Source organism: Pteropus medius, unplaced genomic scaffold (genome assembly GCF_902729225.1).
Source record: "Pteropus medius unplaced genomic scaffold, Ma_sr-lr_union100, whole genome shotgun sequence".
Classification (NCBI taxonomy): domain Eukaryota; kingdom Metazoa; phylum Chordata; class Mammalia; order Chiroptera; family Pteropodidae; genus Pteropus; species Pteropus medius.
Window position 1 is genome coordinate 4,344,406 of NW_024349519.1, and position 18,219 is coordinate 4,362,624.

Here is an 18,219-nt window from a genome sequence, read left to right on the forward strand (position 1 = left end):
CCACTTCTCATCCCTGTTATCTACTTCCTGGCACATTCCATAGCCATTGAGAGCTATACGGTGTGGTCCATGGATTTCCTCCTGGTTATATCAGTGTTTAAGTAACCAAATTGTTCAATAATTTTGACTTAATTAATTAATGTTCCTTGACCTCAGCCACAGTGGTTTTCATCTCTGTTCCTCTCTAGCAGATCCCATCCTCATCATTTTTGTATAGAACTGCCTCACCTATGAAATCTTAAACTTGAACATTTTATCGTTTAACTGCAGGTCCCCTTATGCTATTCTTTCTATAACTCTTGAGCTTTTGTTTCTCTGACCCTTCCTTTTCATTCAATTTACCAGACTCCTCCCAGGTTCAGATATATATATTTAGTCCAAACATGACAGTTTTTAAAGTTTATGGCAGTACCATTGGCCCATTTGTTCTACTACCATAATCCACAGTGACATATCTCTATTTCAAGTCAATCTGACAGTTTTTCTTCTCTGCCATCTCTCTTGAGCTATTGAGTACTAATTAATTGGGAATAGATTTCTTAGATCTCTATGTTTTATAGTTTCCTATTTTAGCTAGTTTATCAATTATTTTAAATGTCCTGTTGAGCTCAGATTTTTATTTACATCATTGGATGTCCCATCTGTAGTTTACCATCATCCATTAATTCACTTTTCACCAATGTCCTCTTTTCTTTCATCAGATCATATTACCCCAACTTCCATATTCCTTATTGTATCATATAAATTTATTTGTGATTTGTCTAATTTAGATTTTTTGAGTTTCAAAACTGCTCATTCCTCAAATACACTGTGTCCATCATCCTGGAGTTTACTAAAATCAATTGGCTATGATACTGTGGGAGGTAGGAAATAACAAGGGATGATTGTTGATGCAGTACCTAGGTCTTAATATGGGTCTTAAGACCTAGTCTGCAGTGACACATTCAGTGCAAGTACAGATCACCTAGAGGATTGCTCTGGTTTGTAAAAGTCTATGGAAATCTTTAATTTAGAGAATTCTGAAGTAAACCCACTCATTTTGGGATCTAAATCCCCCAAAGATTCCCTTAGAAAAATTAGACAAATCCTGAGAAAAGCCAGACTTTTAAAGTCCATAGCATAGTATGATATAACTGAACCCTTAGGACTTCCCCAAAGTGTACAGATTTTCTGAGAGTTTGTTTGGCTTTAAGATTTCATCTGGGAGCCCAACAGCTTCTCTCTCTTATTTCTACTTGACTCTGACTCCTAATTAATGTGAAGAATAAAGTTTATAACATATCGAAGTTATGAACAGATGTAGATAGATAATTATTATCTTTGAGGGAACAAGTATGCTCAAGGATCTATAAACTTTTTCTGGGAATTAGAACTACAGGTTGCATAAAGTCTCTTCAATTCCTGTGTATATCTCTGTTCGGAATGTCAAAAGCTGAGAAATAAGTAGTTTAAATGTAGGATCTGAATTGTTGAGTCCTGTGCTCCAAGAACAGGCTGCAACCTTGTAAATTACTCCAAGGAAGATATACATGTGGTCTGATAGGTGTACTTTTTATTATTTATGAAGTTTACATTCCCAGTCTCTTTGTAAATCCTTGAAGACTAGATATTCTTTTTGCCTAGGATGAAGACATATTAGTGTCTAGAACCAAATAAGCTGGATGGCCTCTCTGGGCCCATTCCTTTAACTCAACACCAGAATCTCAGATTTCCACATTTTACCACTCTGAAAAAAAAAAGTACATCCAACTAATTAAAGGAAGCACATGCTAGAAAACTAGAGAAAAAGCTTTTTCCCAAATGATTGTAACAAGCTAGTCTAGTTCATCCATGACAGACCTTGCCAGGCTGAGGGAACAGCAGCTGAGCCTCACAGAGCCAAAGAACAAGCAGAAGTGAAAACAGAAGCTTTTAAGAGTGCTCAGTCTTACCCATTTTGTTACTCTCACCTACTCTGAAGGCAGCACATCTCAAAAAATCACCTTTGCAGTGGCTCAGACCTTGACTCCTTTTCTTACTCACTTGCAAACCCATTCTAAGACAGACTATACAGTTTCTTTGCCTGTGATCCTAGATCCTGACCTATTCTTAGTAGGGGAATATAAGACGCTTTCTAAATACCTCTAATTAAATTATTTTACTATTGGCTGTTTCATCACCAGGACTGATTTAAAACTTTTTCTGAAAGATAGGACATTTCTCTAATATTTTGACTAGAGCCTCATAGGATTCAGTCATTTCCCATTTCCTTATCTTATTCTCTAGATAGTGATTTTCTCCCTAAGAAAACTATCTAAGATACCAACCATTTTTTATGTTTAATTTCAAGCTAGATTGTTACAGTGAAAATCCTCATTCTAATGCCCTTCCTGTTTTGTAAGTTTACCATTTTTTTTTAACAGAAAGTTCAGTATTTTATTTTATTGGTGAAATATTTTTTCAGCATTAGAAAGAGCACTGTTTAACATAAATTGTATATAAGTTTTTTACCTACATGGAAAATATTGTATGAATATGAAATTATAATGGCATTTATGATTTGATGTCCACATCTCCAAGAGAATAAAGAAAAACTGGGTTTAGAGTATCTTGAACCACTTACTTCTAAGGTGCTAAAATTGTGTATCTGAATTATTTTAGCATTTTGCAAAGATGGCTGTAGGAATGGAGGAGCTTGTATTGCCGCTAACGTGTGTGCCTGCCCACAAGGCTTCACTGGACCCAGCTGTGAAACAGGTAAGGATATCATTTCATCTTCTAGAAAATGAAATTTTATACCAACGCATAAAGTAATCCATGAGGAAAATAATGTTTCAAGTTTCAAGTGGGCTCTCAAAGCATGTGGCTGTTAATAAGGAAGTGCTAGGAGGGAGTAGGGGGGTTTAGTGATGCATATTCACTGGGTATTTTCCCAAAGTCACTCTGAAGAGGTTTTGTAGCTATTACAACTAGAAACCTATTGAACGTTTTCAGAAAAATGTGAGATTGCCGAGGATTTTGTGCTTCATAATTTATTTTACTCACTTGGAGCCCATTTTTCCTGGAATCTATATGACTATATTAAAGCACAGACTTTAAGCGTATGGCCAACTCACTACCTCCTGCAGCTACATTTGAGAATTTTTAATAATTCCTCATTCAAGCCTAATCTAAACTTACTCTTTCTAATGGCTACTAACACTAGAAACTTTTAAAAATACTTAAAAACTTTTTAAAATATTAAAATATATAATCTGTTTATAGCTTATGACCCCAAATAAGATGTTCCCTTAGTTCAAATAGACCTTGAGGATAAAAAAAAAAAAAAAAAGTGTTTTGAGTATTAGGTCCTAATTAAAATCATGTCAGTAGTAGTTTGGTTGCTTTGGGTCAAGTGGGTTCTAAAAGCAGATGACCTCTGAAAGTCTGGTTATAATTCCTAAGAGAAAGCTGCTGATTGTGATTGGCGGTTGCCATCTCATAGTCCTTTCCATAAATCTCAGTGCAATAGATGCAGTGCATGTCCTGACCTGATCCCACTTGCAAAGTCATCTTGTTTAATAAAAACACCAACCGATCAGAATGTGAGACAGAAAGGTTTGTTCCTTTTAAGAAGTGAAAATTTTACTGAAGAGGTACTGCCGCTGTTCACAGAAGAATGGTCACAAAAGAGTTTGCATCACTAGATCATTTATTTTTACAAGTACCTCCAAATGGTGTTTTTCAAACTTCAGTGACTGGTTACAAAGGTCTCTGATAGAAAACGCACAGTGGCTATCTTTGATACGTGGGACTCTTTCTTAAGGGGATCATTTCTTAAATCAGGAGTCCTCAAGCTCATGTAGGTGTGAATCACCTATTGAATTTAACTTGTTAAAAATACAGATTACTGGTAATTAGCTATCATTGGATTTACTAGATCAAAATCAGGTTCTTTCAGGTGCAGTGGTTTTACAAAGTTTCTATCCTGTGATCTCCACCAGCACACCCACACACATTATGGTACACTGTGGTCCTATGTATCAACACCTTTGGCAACTGTGTTTCATAAATATGGTATTATGTACTGCCTGTGATGCAGAGTCAATACTGAAAGTCTGGCTTTTTAAGAGCATTTGAGTGGTGTGGAATTTTGAAATAAAGGCTGTCCCAGAAAATCAGGATGAATAGTAACCAGGCCCAATCCTGCATATTATTCTTCCACTGGAAAAAAAAAATAAAGTATAAATATATGTATGTGTATGTGTGATGAGATTGTGAAAATCTGGAATGATGTAAAATTAATCTGAGCAATGTAAAATTTAATACCAGAGTTAAAAATAACCCAACAGAATATTTAGCTTTTTCTATTTAATTATTTTTAAACTTTCAGTCTATTAAAAAATGATCCCTAAGTAGCCGTCTGTAATAGCCAAGGGCTTTGAGATGGACAGGTATGGGTTCAAAATCTAGTTCTACCCCTTTACTTGTTATTTGGCCTTGGACAAGTTACATTAACTTATCGGTGTCTGCTACTCTCTATACATCAAGTTATTCTCTACAAGTATCCTCCAAGATAGGTATTATCTCCATTTACAAATAAGAATATTAGGTTCAGAGTGATCAAATTTTTCTATGGTCACAGAGTTAGCAGATGAATACAAAAGGTCTTTTTACTCCTAAGCCCAACCTTTTTTATCTATATCAGTTTTTATTTTTAAAGTTTCTACTGAAGTCATTCCAATGACAGAAGAGAGAGAATACCTTCCATCCAGTATGGTTCTAGAATGGCCTACCACAAGAATAAATAAAATTTCTTCAAAACATTATGCTTTATCCTGAAATTTTATTTATTTCTATTTCATAATATATGAAAATATTTAACTTACATACCATTCCATAAAGTTGGTGTTCTAAGGCAATGGGTCATAGTTTATCTCTGCCTTCCAGGATCTCTTGGCCCAAGACCATATTTTATTATTTGAAAAGCAAACATCCTTGCCTTCTGTCTGAGAAAAAGTAATACTACTGCTTGCCTCAAAGTATCTGTCCAAGTTATTGTTCCAGGTTAGATCCTAACCCTTCACCTCCCAACACCATCACTTTTGTTGATGCAATTATAAGTAGAAGGTGTACCCTTTTACAAAATGACTAGATGAAAAGAGACACATGTGAACTAATTTATCCACCCATTCATTCAAAAATGTTTATTTAGGATCTGTTATATGCTGAGCACTGATCTAGAAATAGGATATAACAGTGAACACAACGTAGGACCTGTATACATGGAAATTATGGTCTAATGGTGTAGAGGGACTATAAACAGAAAAAAAATAAATAAAACAATAGGTGTTATAAAGGAAACTAAAGTAGAGAGTGTAATACTATTTCATTCACCTATGGACTTTATTATACATGATAGGTATTATTATTGATATTTATTATAAAGGTAACTAACATCAGCTTCACTATCAAGTTCCAAAATTTCAGTGGTTAATACAAAAACTCTATTATTGCTCACTCACATCCAGTTCAATTTGTAAAATGTGGACATGGAGAGAGTTGAGGGGGATTGGGATTGGGGTTGTTCAAGCCAAGGACCCTGGCTATCACTATTTTATGAAGAAGCTATGGCAACACATGGCCTCCAAAAGCCACCAGAGAAGAGGACCACAAAGGAAGCATGGAGAATACACACCTACCATTACTGCCTCAGGTCAGAAGTGATGTGTTCCTTCTCTCACACTGCTGGTGAGAACTAATCACATGGACCCAAGAGGTTTAGAAAATATTAAGCTGAGTTTCTAGGAAAGTGAAATTGGTTTAGAGAAGATTAAGCCAGTCTTCTGCTGTCCAACATTGCTGGTACTATTAATCTAAGCAATCAAACTGTTTTCTGTGCTTCTGTTATCTACTCAGAGCAAGGAATTCTGAGTTACTTTCTTTTCCAATCAGTGCCTTCTTTCTGCCTCCTGCAGGGATCCTTAACTTGGAATTCTACGAACCCTTCAGTCTATGTATGGACTTCAGGGCTCAGGCATTGCCTGAATATATGTGCATGTGTACATTTTCCTGCAGAGAGAACCAACAGCACTTAAAGATTTCATATGGGTTTCATAATTTCCAAGTAGTTAAGAACCACTAAAGAGAGAATCTACCGTGATTCATAAAGAGAACTGACTGCTGTTTCATTCTGTGGAAGACAATCCAAACTCAAATAGCCAATGCCATTCAGTGTGTTCCTTTGGGAACCTAAAATCCAAAGACCCCAAACTGAACTCACCATCTCTTCCATGACTTATGACTTATCTCCTCTTCCTCTTTTATTACTGAAACCTGGTTCTTCAAGTTTCAGTAATGTTTATTTCAGTGAGTGGCAGCCTTATCTAGTAAGTTTTCTTGGCCAGTAATCAAGGAATCATCCCCCTCTTTACATCCAGGCAAGTATTTTGCTTCTCTTTACTAAGGTCCATTTCCTTCCATTCTGGCTGGTACTCCAGTAGTTCAGGGCTCTCAGATGGATCTTTCTTTAGTCTACTCTCCACAGAATTTCAGAGCACAAATCTTATCATGTCACCCATACTTACAACAACTTTATCATCCCCCATTGCCCTCAGGATGAAGGTCACATAACTTAACATGACATTTAAGGCCCTTTAAGATTTGGCCCTTGCTTATCTACCCAGCTTTCATCCTTTTGATCTTCCATCTCCTCAACTCTCTTGCACCCTTCCAGGCATTGAGTTTCATGGGGTTAAAGGGTATATCTTGTTCACTTTGGAATCTTCAAAACATAGCATAAGGCCTGCACCTTATTAGGTGGTCCACGATTGTTTGGTGAATACCGAAGGTGTGATCAATTAAATGAGGAAGGAAAAGATGTGGTTGCATCCATATTTGCTGGACTTTTTGAATATTAGTTTAAAGAGGCCCTCAGGGTCATCTGGTCCTGTCTGTAGTCTCACGGCAGATAAGGTAATTAAAGTACAGAGAGGTGAAGTAACTTACACAAGGTGTTTCATTGTAGATACAGATCTGCGATTTAGAATTCAGGTCTTCTGATTCTTAATCCGCTGTTTTCACCCACCTTTCTTCCCTTCCTTCCTGCCTTCCTGCCTTCCTGCCTTCCTGCCTTCCTGCCTTCCTGCCTGCCTTCCTGCCTTCTGCCTTTCAGCCTACCTGCCTGCCTCCTTCCCTTCCTTTATTCCTTTCTTCTTTCCTTTTTTTCTATACCATGCTATATGCTCAGGACTTCATCTCACTATCATCCCTCATGAGGTCTGTGTTTTCTGTTATGCCCACCACTTCACCTGCCAAATAATCCTGTTGTCTCTAACAGTGAAGGCTGGGGCAGTTTTTTTTTTTCTCCCAAGGTAGGAAAAGCATCAGGATTTTCAGGATTTCCTAAGTAAAAGAATGACCTAAATTTGGCCTGCTGGAGTTGGATGCTGCCCGATAGCTTAGAAAGGAGATTAATTCCTGGCCTCAGTGGCCATCTGTTGGGCCCTCACAATGGAATTGCTGAGGATGAAGTAATAAGATTTACTGATTTTTGAAAGACAGTCTTAATGTGCATGACACTTACCAACCCTTGGTACTTTAGTTGAGAAAGTTTCCCCTGAACTCGCTCTCCCTAATTTATTTAGTCTATTTCTGCATCATATGTATATTAGTGGAATGTTTGAATCCATTTACCAACTTTACAAAGGGGTAATGTGTATGCTTTTTACTGATTAAAATTAATTTTTCATGACTTTCTTTTTTAGCCATTGTGTAAAATCACCCACATGTACAGCATAACTTCATTTTTAATTAAACATCCTAATATTCCATCAGGTGTTTAACTTGGATTTACAGGGTGATTATATCTTGGATAACTCAATAAAATGTATTAGAAATCTATGTGCTGAGGTTTAACGGCTCTATCACTGCCATACCGTATTTATTGCACAAGTGCTAAACCTCAGCAAACACTTGTCTGATGATGTAATTAATATGCAAAGCTGTCTTAGTATACTAAAAGTAAACCTTTCAGTCATGATTTAAAGCGTAACTCCAAAAGATTTGACAGTTCCCTATAAGTAACTGCTGACTTAAATCAAATTAAATGTTTATAACTGGGGAAAAGTTGGTATCAAATGGCAAAGCTAAAAAAAAAATTTGCTGCAATATCAAAGAAAAGGAGATCAGACATTTTGGTGATAAATGGCTTTTTCTTTTTCTCCACTGTGTGAAAAAAACAGGTTTCTTAGCCGCAGATCAAAACATGAGATGACATTTTAATTATTTTTAGTAAGTAGTTAAATGAATATAAATTTAAGGTGCATTCCTAAGTGTTTTTGTAGCTTTTTAATATCTATCTGTAGTTTCAAAATAATAAACGACACATGTGGTGTATATGAATGTTGCTTTACTTCAAAGGTAACTTCATATTGATTGAGGTTAATTGATTTTAAATTGTTTATATTATTACTGTTATAGGATAAGTGCTAAAAATTTTTTTAATTCATTTATAAGAACAAAGTTATTTTGCTAGTGGTATATATAGTTACTGTTTATTACTAATGTCAAATTGTATTAAATTTCCTGACATAGTTAAGTTAGCACATTTTTCATCATTAATATATTGACAAATATATTGATCTGATTTCATGATTGCATAGCTTTTTTAAAAAGGCATGTTTTTCAGATGCTTACATTATTTTATATTGTTTTACATGGGAAGAATGAAAAAAATCAGAAGCAAGAGAAAATTCTCAAAATATTTTTGACATAGCATACCCTTTTTTTTTTTTGTTACCCAAAATGATTCATAGTAAATTCTGTTAGCAAAATGTGTATATTTCTGTGGGAGCAAAAGGAGACTGAGTAAAAAATTTGAGACAACTTAATATAGTTAAAAAAGAAAAACTTTGGATGCCTTTGCTATACCAATAAAGGTGATCTTTTTTTAGTATTATTTTAAATTTATTTTGCTTTGGTCGAACTTCATATCAAAAATCATTAAATAAACTTTACTGTAATAAAAAAAATTGGGGAAAAAGGAAGTTCAACTTCCGGTCCTTCACAGATTCTATTAAAGTCACTTTTCTAGATCCAGATTTTTTGAGGAAAGAAGACACAGAACAGATCATTTGGTGGCTTCTGTAATCGGGAAATGTACTCTCAGAGAATTCTGTTCGTCTGCCTAAAACAGTTCCTCCAGTCATACTTGCTGAGACCCATCTGATCTTCAAACTTGGTCACTAATGATAAGGGTGATTGAATTACATTTCATGAATGAATATGTATTAAAGAACTTTAGATGAATTAGGGGTTTAGATCCCAACATTACTTTCCCCTTTATAAAATAAAAATAAATAAATAAAACAAACAAACAAACAATACCACTAACTGAAAGCTTTCCAATCATACCCTACATGTGAGTTAACTTGGGCACTTAACGCATGTCTTCTCTTCAAGTTGGTAATACTTAACCTCTCTTAAATAACCCTTTAATTGCTTAATGTTATGCCAAACCCTGATACTCTTTGAAGCATTTAATACAGTGGTCAAAAGCACACGAATTAACATCAGAGACACATTGGCATGAGTCCTAGGTCTACTGTTGACCAGTTATGTCGTCTTTTCGATGTTACTTCATTTTCTATGCCTTAATTTTCACATGTATACAATGAAGATGATAATATCTACTTCATGGATTAGTTCTAAATGAAGTAATGTAAGCAAGACAGGCAGTACCATGATACCTGATGTGATCATATTATCCATTTTAAGTAAAATTTTGTATACAGAGCTGTTTGAAGTTTTTAGACATCTTTGAGGTAATTGGATGTAACCTGAGATGTTATAAAATTAGAGTTAAGAACAAGATATGATTCTAGTTTTCTTGATTCATTTATAAACCAACTTTAAGTATAATTTTACTATACTTTAATGGTTAAAGTGGTTAATTTAGCAATATGCATTCTTCGCATTTACTTAAGATTGCTTTATTTTAGTTCTAATGCAAATCTTACAAAAATGAATGTTTTATAGAAATCTGTCTTTGTACTATTCAAAAAGTAGTTAAAGTTCTCAGTGTTAAATCTCAAAGTCATTCTTCCAAGTCCTTCAGGTTAGTTGGAAAAAACCTTACACTTTCCATGTATCAGTCATGTATAACAGATAACAACTCTGATGAGGAAATTTTTCAGATTCTTTTATTGTACTGCCTACCTAATTAACATTGGAAATGAGGCCACATCGTGGAATTAATATAAGAAGAAAAGAATTGCTTTCGAGCTGTTAGAGGGCAGGTCTCCAAGAAAAAAGCCCAATGGAATTATTTAGAATTTGGAAAAGATCTTCACTTTTGCTTTAAAAATATTGATAGTTTTTTTTTCAATGGATCACCTTTGAATATAGCTTGTATTATGCCCTTGAATTCTTAGAATATGTATTTCCTCTTTTTTATTCAAAACAAACCAAATAAAGTCACTTATTAGATTTTAAAAATATTCCAAAATTAATTAACTGAATACCGCATTAATATTTTAAATAAACAATATAAACACAGCATATAAAATTTAAAAAGACAGAAAGTATATAATGAAAAGTAAATTTTTTGTGTACCCCTTACCCAATCATTGCTTTTTTTCCCCTTAATATATCTTAGAAATCATACTATCAATATATCATCATTGAACAGAATGATTCAAATAGGAAAGCCACTCTTAGAGGACCTGCCACTCAAATAGTAGAGTTTTAATTTGAAACTGTGGTTGCTGATAAGGATGCACATCTTGAGGATAAGATTTTTCTCTCCCTTTGGGTACCCCCATACTTTGGTTGGGAATGTTCTGCAGTGTTCTCATTCATAAATCCTAAATATTTTTGTATACAGATAAGCCGATGAACTTCTATTCATTAGCAGTATGATAGAAGGGTACAAACTTAAGATTCTGGAGGCACATTAGAAAGTGATAAAGATATGAACAACTATCTGGGACTCAGTCTTTTCTAATTCAAAATATATCCAGGATGCAACTTTTTATTTATACTCGCATTATTTTCACTTATTGCATTATAGTTTTTTCTTCTATTTCTTGTTTTTTTCTTCCTGAAAGACGTGCTTTAGTATACTCTTAGAATGACTCTATTAGTGGCAAACTCTCAGTCTTGGTCTGAAATGGGCTTTATGCCATTTTCACTCTAGGTTAGTTATATGTGGGCTTCTAGGTAGTTTTCTCTAAGCACTGAGAAGGAAGTATTCCATTGCTTTGGGGGCCTGTGAGGTTTCTGTTTAGATGTCTGCTGTCAGTTCACTGGTAATTCATTTAAAAAATACGTTTTTGCTCTAATTACTTTTAAGGTCTCCCTTTCCTTGGGGTTTCTGATTTTGATGTGTTATGTCTAGGCACGAATTTGTTTTATCTTGCTTGGAACTCCGTTATATTATTGAATCTGAAGAGTCATCTCTTTTATTGACTTTGGAAAACACTCAATCTTTATCTTATTGAATATTGCTTCTCTCTCATTCTTTTTATTCTTTCCTTCTGGATTTCCTGTTGGATATATGTTGGCCCTTATCTTTCTATGTTTCTTTGACTTTCTTTAATATTTTCCATCTCTTCATCCTTCTGTGTTGTGCCCTTTGTGATTTCTTCATATTTATCTGCCAGTCTGTTAGGTAACTCCTCTGCTTTGTCTAATTCTTTGTTTAGCTCATCCATTGAATTTTTTTTAGTTCAGTAACGATCTTTTTCATTTCTTGAGTTCTCTTTTTCATATCTTTTGGTTCTTATTTATTTCTTGTGATTTTACTTTCTTTTATGTCTTTAACAAATTTAAACAAACTTTTAATCTTTATCATATTGCTGTATTGTCTGTTTTTATTGAATTTGCTGACTCTTGCTCATGATGCAGTGTTTTCCTCATGCGTTTTGTATTTTTCATGTCTGACCATATCTTCATTGACCTGTGAAACCTGAAGTCTTTTTCTTTCAGAAATTTAGCATTTGCTTCCTTAGATGTATCAAGAGTATTACAATCAATAGTTGTGTTAATTTCTTTGCCAAGTGGTATACCACAAAGGTGGTATAAATTTGAACCTCAAAACTCTGTAAGAGAAAATATGTTTTTCTCCGAAATTAAGTTCAGGCAAAAACAGTGTGTCTTCTCTTAATCCCCTGTGCTAGTGAATATTTTATTTACATGTGTTCCTATCCTACACTTAAACTGAAAGACATCCCTTCAAGGATTCTACTTTGTGCTGGAGTCTTGGATCTTATATAGGATCAAGTCCTCTCTGCTGTCACCACGTGGGTCATAAAATCCGAACCTGATGTTCAACTGCTTCTTCACCATATAAAAATTTTTATTTTTGCTTTAAATCGGCTCTTTATAAATTTTATATTAAATATTTTTAAGCCCTGTGTTTGTAGAAAGAATATTTTCAGGGTATACAGTTCTCAGTATTGCTGGAATTTGAAAGAAAGTCACTCATTTTCGACATAAGTATGATTTTGTTGCTGCTCAGTGACTCTTGCAAGTGATGGGCTTCGGTTGCTCATAAATCTGCATACTGTGAGGTGAAACTCATGGTGGAAGAATGAAAATGGGGTGGAACATAGGAAGAAATAAGGTAATATGAACAACTTCATGGAATTTACTAGGAATGGAGATGAGGCTGTGGCTGCTTCTTTCTCTTCACTGAACTTCTTTTGCTCCCGAAGAGTCTGCATTTCTTCTTAGAGGGGTTTCCTCTATGGCTAATTTCCATTTCTTTCTTCGTGTAAGCTTTCTGGAAGAAGCTACTGGGATTTAGGAGCAACAAATCCATAGCAGTTAGTATTTTTCAGCTGATAGGTGACCCTTAAGAGTTTACTGTTTTTTGAAAGAATAAAATATATTCTGAGTAATTGTTTTTTAGATTTAAAATAAAATGTATACAAGTTAAATATCAAATATGGGTAGAGAGTCAAGTTAAAGAAGATGAATCAAATTTGCAAGTGACATAAATTGGGGAGGGTAACTAATATGACAAAAGGCAGAACCAAGATTCAAAGGTATTCAGACTGCAGGAACAATGAGATCAAAATAACACTATAACATTTAACAGACATTTAAAAGTGCCTCCTGTAGTTGTCCTACTTTCGGCTTCCAAATAAGGCCACACTGCTTCTACTAGTGTTTTATTTTTGGATTCTTAATTCTGAGGTCCACATTCATTGTGTCCTTTGCCCTACCCATTGATTTTCTTCTTTTCTTTAGTTGTTCTTTTCCTCTTCAGCCTTTTTCCCATTCCCTCCTTCTGGAGCTGGGTTCCTTAGAGTAGAGGTGAAGCCTACAATTTTGTGTTTCTCACAGGGCTTGTAGCATCATGCTTTGCATATAGTAGGCAGTTCATGAATATTAATAAAATATAAATACACGCTTGCATTTGGGTTAGAAAAAAACAATTGCACAAGTTACAGGAAACCAACTTCAACAATGGTGTCCTTTACTTGACTGTTGATTCCAAGTTCACTATGAGCCAAAAATATAATAGGTTAGCTCAGAAAGAAAATGCAAACTTAGCTAAAGTGTTAATAGAAACAGAGTATGGAAAACAATATTGGTAATAGTCTCCCTGAATTCTATATTACATATCCCATACTGGAATATTATATTCACTTTGGCCAATGGATTTTAAGAGTTTATAGGCAAATTAGGTTATGATTGGGAAAAGTTATCTCGGAAATGAAAGCCCCATTGGATATAAGAAGATAGTTGAATAAACCCTACATGTTTAACCAAGAAATGAAGAAAAAATTATAATTGAAAGGTATGAAAACTATCCTTAAATACATGAAGAAAAAAAAATAAAGAGCTAAATTAGTATTTGGAGTTTGGATTAGATTATTAAGTGTAGCTCTACTGTACAAAACTAGTAAATGTACCAGGAGGCAAGTTCGAACTCTAAATAAGAAATATATTGGTCACAAGAATCATATGAAAATAGGATGGACCAGCCTGTGTGCTCAAGCAGAATCGAGATGACCATATGTTAGAGGCATGTAGGGCCCTCAGGATTTCCGCACTGGGTCTAGATTGCCTTGGTTTATTGGGATAACCTAGGACTCTTCTTGTTGCCATTCTTCATAACAGTAACTACTTCCAACTACATGTCTAAGGGCTCTTCCTGTAATAATAAAGAAGCAATATAGCATGATGGGTAAGAGTTAAGAGTGAGCTTGAAGGCAGCTCTCTGGGTACAGATCTGGGTTCTGCCACTGACTACCTGTGTGGTCTGGGGCAAGTTACTTAATTTTTATATCTGTCTTGGTTTCCTTGTTTTAAAATAGAATGATGATAATACCTATTTTATTGTATTGTTGAGAAGACTACGTTAGTGAATACATATAAACAGTTACAGCAGTGGCTCAGTAAATGTTAGCTGTTATTATGACCCTGCAATAACCCTCTAAAAGTTATTATTACCAGATGAGGAAACTTAGGTTCAAAAAGATTAAGTAATTTGCTCTGGACTGTACAGCCAGAAAAGTGGGGGAAAAAGGATGAATTAAAACAACCCGTGCTCTTTCTGCTCTGCTGTTTGGGCTCCACTGCACCATAAAGGTGACTAAATGCCTTTGAAATGGCAGCAAACTTTGTGAACATAAGTGCCAAATTATCTAAATTAAACATTTATTAAACTCTTGTGCATGCACAGCACAGCATGACATGTGTGTGAAGATGTGGCAAGTAAAATGCAGTTTTTTTCTCTTGGGAGTTTATATCTCTGACTGTCTAATGCATAGGGGAGCACTTTATCTCAATGACAGAGAAAGAACAAGTGAGTACAAAATAACAGCAATGCCTTTTAAGTGATTGTTAACTACTAATCTTGTCTGATATGGTAACCCCAGAAAAAAAATTGCCCTTAGGAAGAATAAATTTTGGAGCTGGAATCCCAGCAGTTACAATTTTCAGGGGAAGGTTTCATGATAAACTCCTACTGGTGAGACCTAGGAGGCAAGCAAACCACTGATTAAATGTGTGAAAAGTATATACTCAAGTGTTAGACGGAGTTTTCATTGCCAATTTTCTCGATATTCATGTCTGAAGATAATTATAAGGCTGAATAAGAGTGATCTCGGACTTCTTGTTTAATCAAAAGCCATAACAAAACAAGTTAAAGGAATTCTCTGACATTCTTATTCTTTTAAGATATGGAACTCTTTGTTTTCCTTAGCTGAGGTGTGTTTTCATTTGCCTTGAGCAGCCTTTAAAATATAAATCACTCCTTCAAGCATGTTTTTATTTTCCTTCAGATTTTAAACGGCTCAATTCCAGTCTTAAAATCAGCTTTGCCTTTGTCCTTTTTATATAAATCCAAATATATTTTTACTCCTTCCTATCATTCTCTTTTAAAACTTTTTTAATTCAAGGAAAATAAAATCAGTTGACTGTAACCGTTTGTGTTTCTTTTTGCTTGAAAATCAATCTAATAGACTCTCTAAACATGATAATTTATTATTCATTATGATCTTCCTGGTTCTGACCATTTATAACAAAAAGAAATTAATTAAAACACAGAGACCTATAAACAGTCCTGAATAGGCAAGAGTGAGTTACATATTGTAGAATGCCAAACCTTTACTCAGAGAAAGATGGAGAGGGGACTCTTTCCATAAATCATAAAACCTAATTACAAACCAAAGGATACTGACCGTGTTACACAGATGCTTTTCTACTGTAAACTGAGTGAGAAGCAAGATTTAGTTAAGTGTCTAAAATCAGATTATATTTAATCAACTAATTTTAACTTATGTAGGAACAGAATAGAGATAATTGTCAATTTAGTTGGAATTATTAATAAATATTCGTAATATATTATCTGAGATCAGATCTCCAGGTTTACATTCATGAAAGGCAAACAGAAGGGAGACATTTGTGTTACACTTATTTTACGTGCATTGTACTCATTTACTTTAGACTTTACTCCTCTACTGAAATAGCTTTCTTGGAAATCAAATATAACTTCTTAATTACTATTTCCAAAGTATTCAAATTTGTTTATCTTTCTGAAGCATTCATTGTTACTAACCGAATTCATTCCATCAACCCCCTTTTTCTCTGGTTTCCTTGGCATGATGTTTTCTCCAGACTGTACTATATTGCAAAAACCTTATGTAGTAGGTGTTTTGACTCATATTTTTAGAGGAAAAGATAGAGAAGTAAGTGAATTGCCCAGGATGACATAGGAATCAAATTGAAGAGCTTGGAGTTAAACACGAGACAACGTAAATCCAAAGCCCATTGCACTGTATCTCCAATATGGTAGCTATTGCACGTTTGAGCTCTTACTGCTGACTGACTGCCTTCACTTGCATTTTTGCTGCTGCTTCTCACCTCCTGAATGTGAAGATTAAATTACATACTTGCTCATCTCTTCTCTTTTGTAACACTATCTTCTATGTAATGCTTGACCATCCTCAAGTCTTCAAAGGAGTCCAGACCTCTCCACAGCTCCACTCCCACATCCCAAGGGGCTACCATCTATTTCCGCTTGGACATTTTCAACTACACTGCAGCCTGCTTCCCCTGTGTTTTCCTTTCTCCAGATTGAAATCATCTAGGCCTGACAAACCACCCATCTCCTTTCATTCCCTTCAGTGTCCTTAAAGCAAAACCAATATAAATGGTGCACAGCAGAATTTTAACCAAAATTTTGAGGATAATGGAGGAGGACTAAAAAGAAACAACAGATGTGCTCACCTGGTCATATATTTTCATAAAATTAGTAATAGTTATATATTTTGATAATCTCTTTTCCTGCAGGGGCCCTCAAAATTGTAGAGTCTTCTTAAAACCCTGGCATACTTACATTCTCTCCAGACTATTCTTTTCGCTGAGACCTTTGTAGCTCTCAATTTCGAACCTTTAAATTTCTCTCTCTCCCTCTTTCTTTCTCTCCCCCTTCCCACCCTCCATCCCGACTCCTCTCTCCTGTGCTCTGGGAGGAGGGAGAGAAAAAAAAGCATCTGCTTTCATCCCCAGAGGTCATCAATATATTCTCTAAACCAAGACTTTTTCCTCTATTATGACATGTGCTACTCTCCTATGATGTAAAAGCACTGTCAATTATTATTCTGAATTGCTTTTGAAAATTTTCTGACACATGGTCATTATTGGAAACTTAACATATGCCAATCATTGTACTAATTGCTTCATATTGATTAACTTATTTTAATCATTAAAACAACACTGCAGTGGGTATAATTATTTCCATGATCATTTTTAAAAACCATTGCTTAGTGAGCTTACATAATGTGTCCAAGGCCACATAGCAGGCATATGGTAGGCTTTCAATTTAGTTATTCCTAAAAACACACGTGCACTCATAACCCTCACAAGTATTTTACCACCCAATTATCACTCTTCTGTGAAACTTTCCTTGACTTGTCCAACCAGAAGTATTCTTGCCTTCCTCTCAACAACCATGCTTGTGCCAATTTTATTCCACTTCCCTTAAATTAGCTTGTATTAATATTAATCTTAAAGCAGAACATTATCTTAAACTCTGAAGGAGCTTAGTTCAGTGCTTCATGAGAATCAATCCAATAATTTACAGAATGGCTTTTATGACTAAAAACCATTTGGGTTAAATCTAGACAAAGGAGGAGACATAACTATTATGCCATTCGTCAATAGGCTACTTAAAAAATTCTGCTAAAAAGGAAAATCATTTAGTACTGTAAACAGGATATTGCCTCTATGGCTTATATCTCTTAAGTGATGAACCTGGGCTGCATTATGGAAAATGTATATTTGTGCCATTCACAGGGACTTGAAAATGCCATATGTCATTTTTTCCTAATGAGTGATGTTGGCTATAACAAGGAGGCATGTGTTGGAAGAGAGCAGGTGTTCTTAGTTGGTAGGGGAAGCACCTATAAGCCTAATTAATGACTTACTAATAATAGCTCTCACTGATTCTGAAAAATTTGGCTACTGACATATATGCCAAATAAATAAATAAATAAATAAATAAACAGTACTTACTTATAGATTGGATTGGAGTGGGTATATTTTAAACTATGAGTTATGAGTTGGGTGAGCATTAATGTATCTCATTGAAGGGAGTGTGAAGAGAGGCAGGGATATTTTCTCAAATGGCGTGGTCACATGAATAAAGTGAGACTGAAACTGAACACCAATCATTTGAGTAACAGAGATAACCATTCTACAGGGAAAAGTATGATATGTAATATGTAGGAGCAAGTTGGCAATTTC

General features: G+C 34.9%; 1 protein-coding gene across 7 annotated transcripts in view; it reads left to right on the forward strand.

Moving 5' to 3' along the window:
- Positions 1-18,219, forward strand: part of NELL2 (neural EGFL like 2) — a 300,577-nt gene that overhangs the window by 212,631 nt on the left and 69,727 nt on the right. For all 7 annotated transcript variants that reach the window (XM_039882249.1, XM_039882250.1, XM_039882245.1 and 4 more), the window contains one exon: positions 2,641-2,736. In XM_039882249.1, coding sequence (XP_039738183.1) covers positions 2,641-2,736 — 96 coding nt within the window. The remainder of the gene's footprint in view (positions 1-2,640; positions 2,737-18,219) is intronic.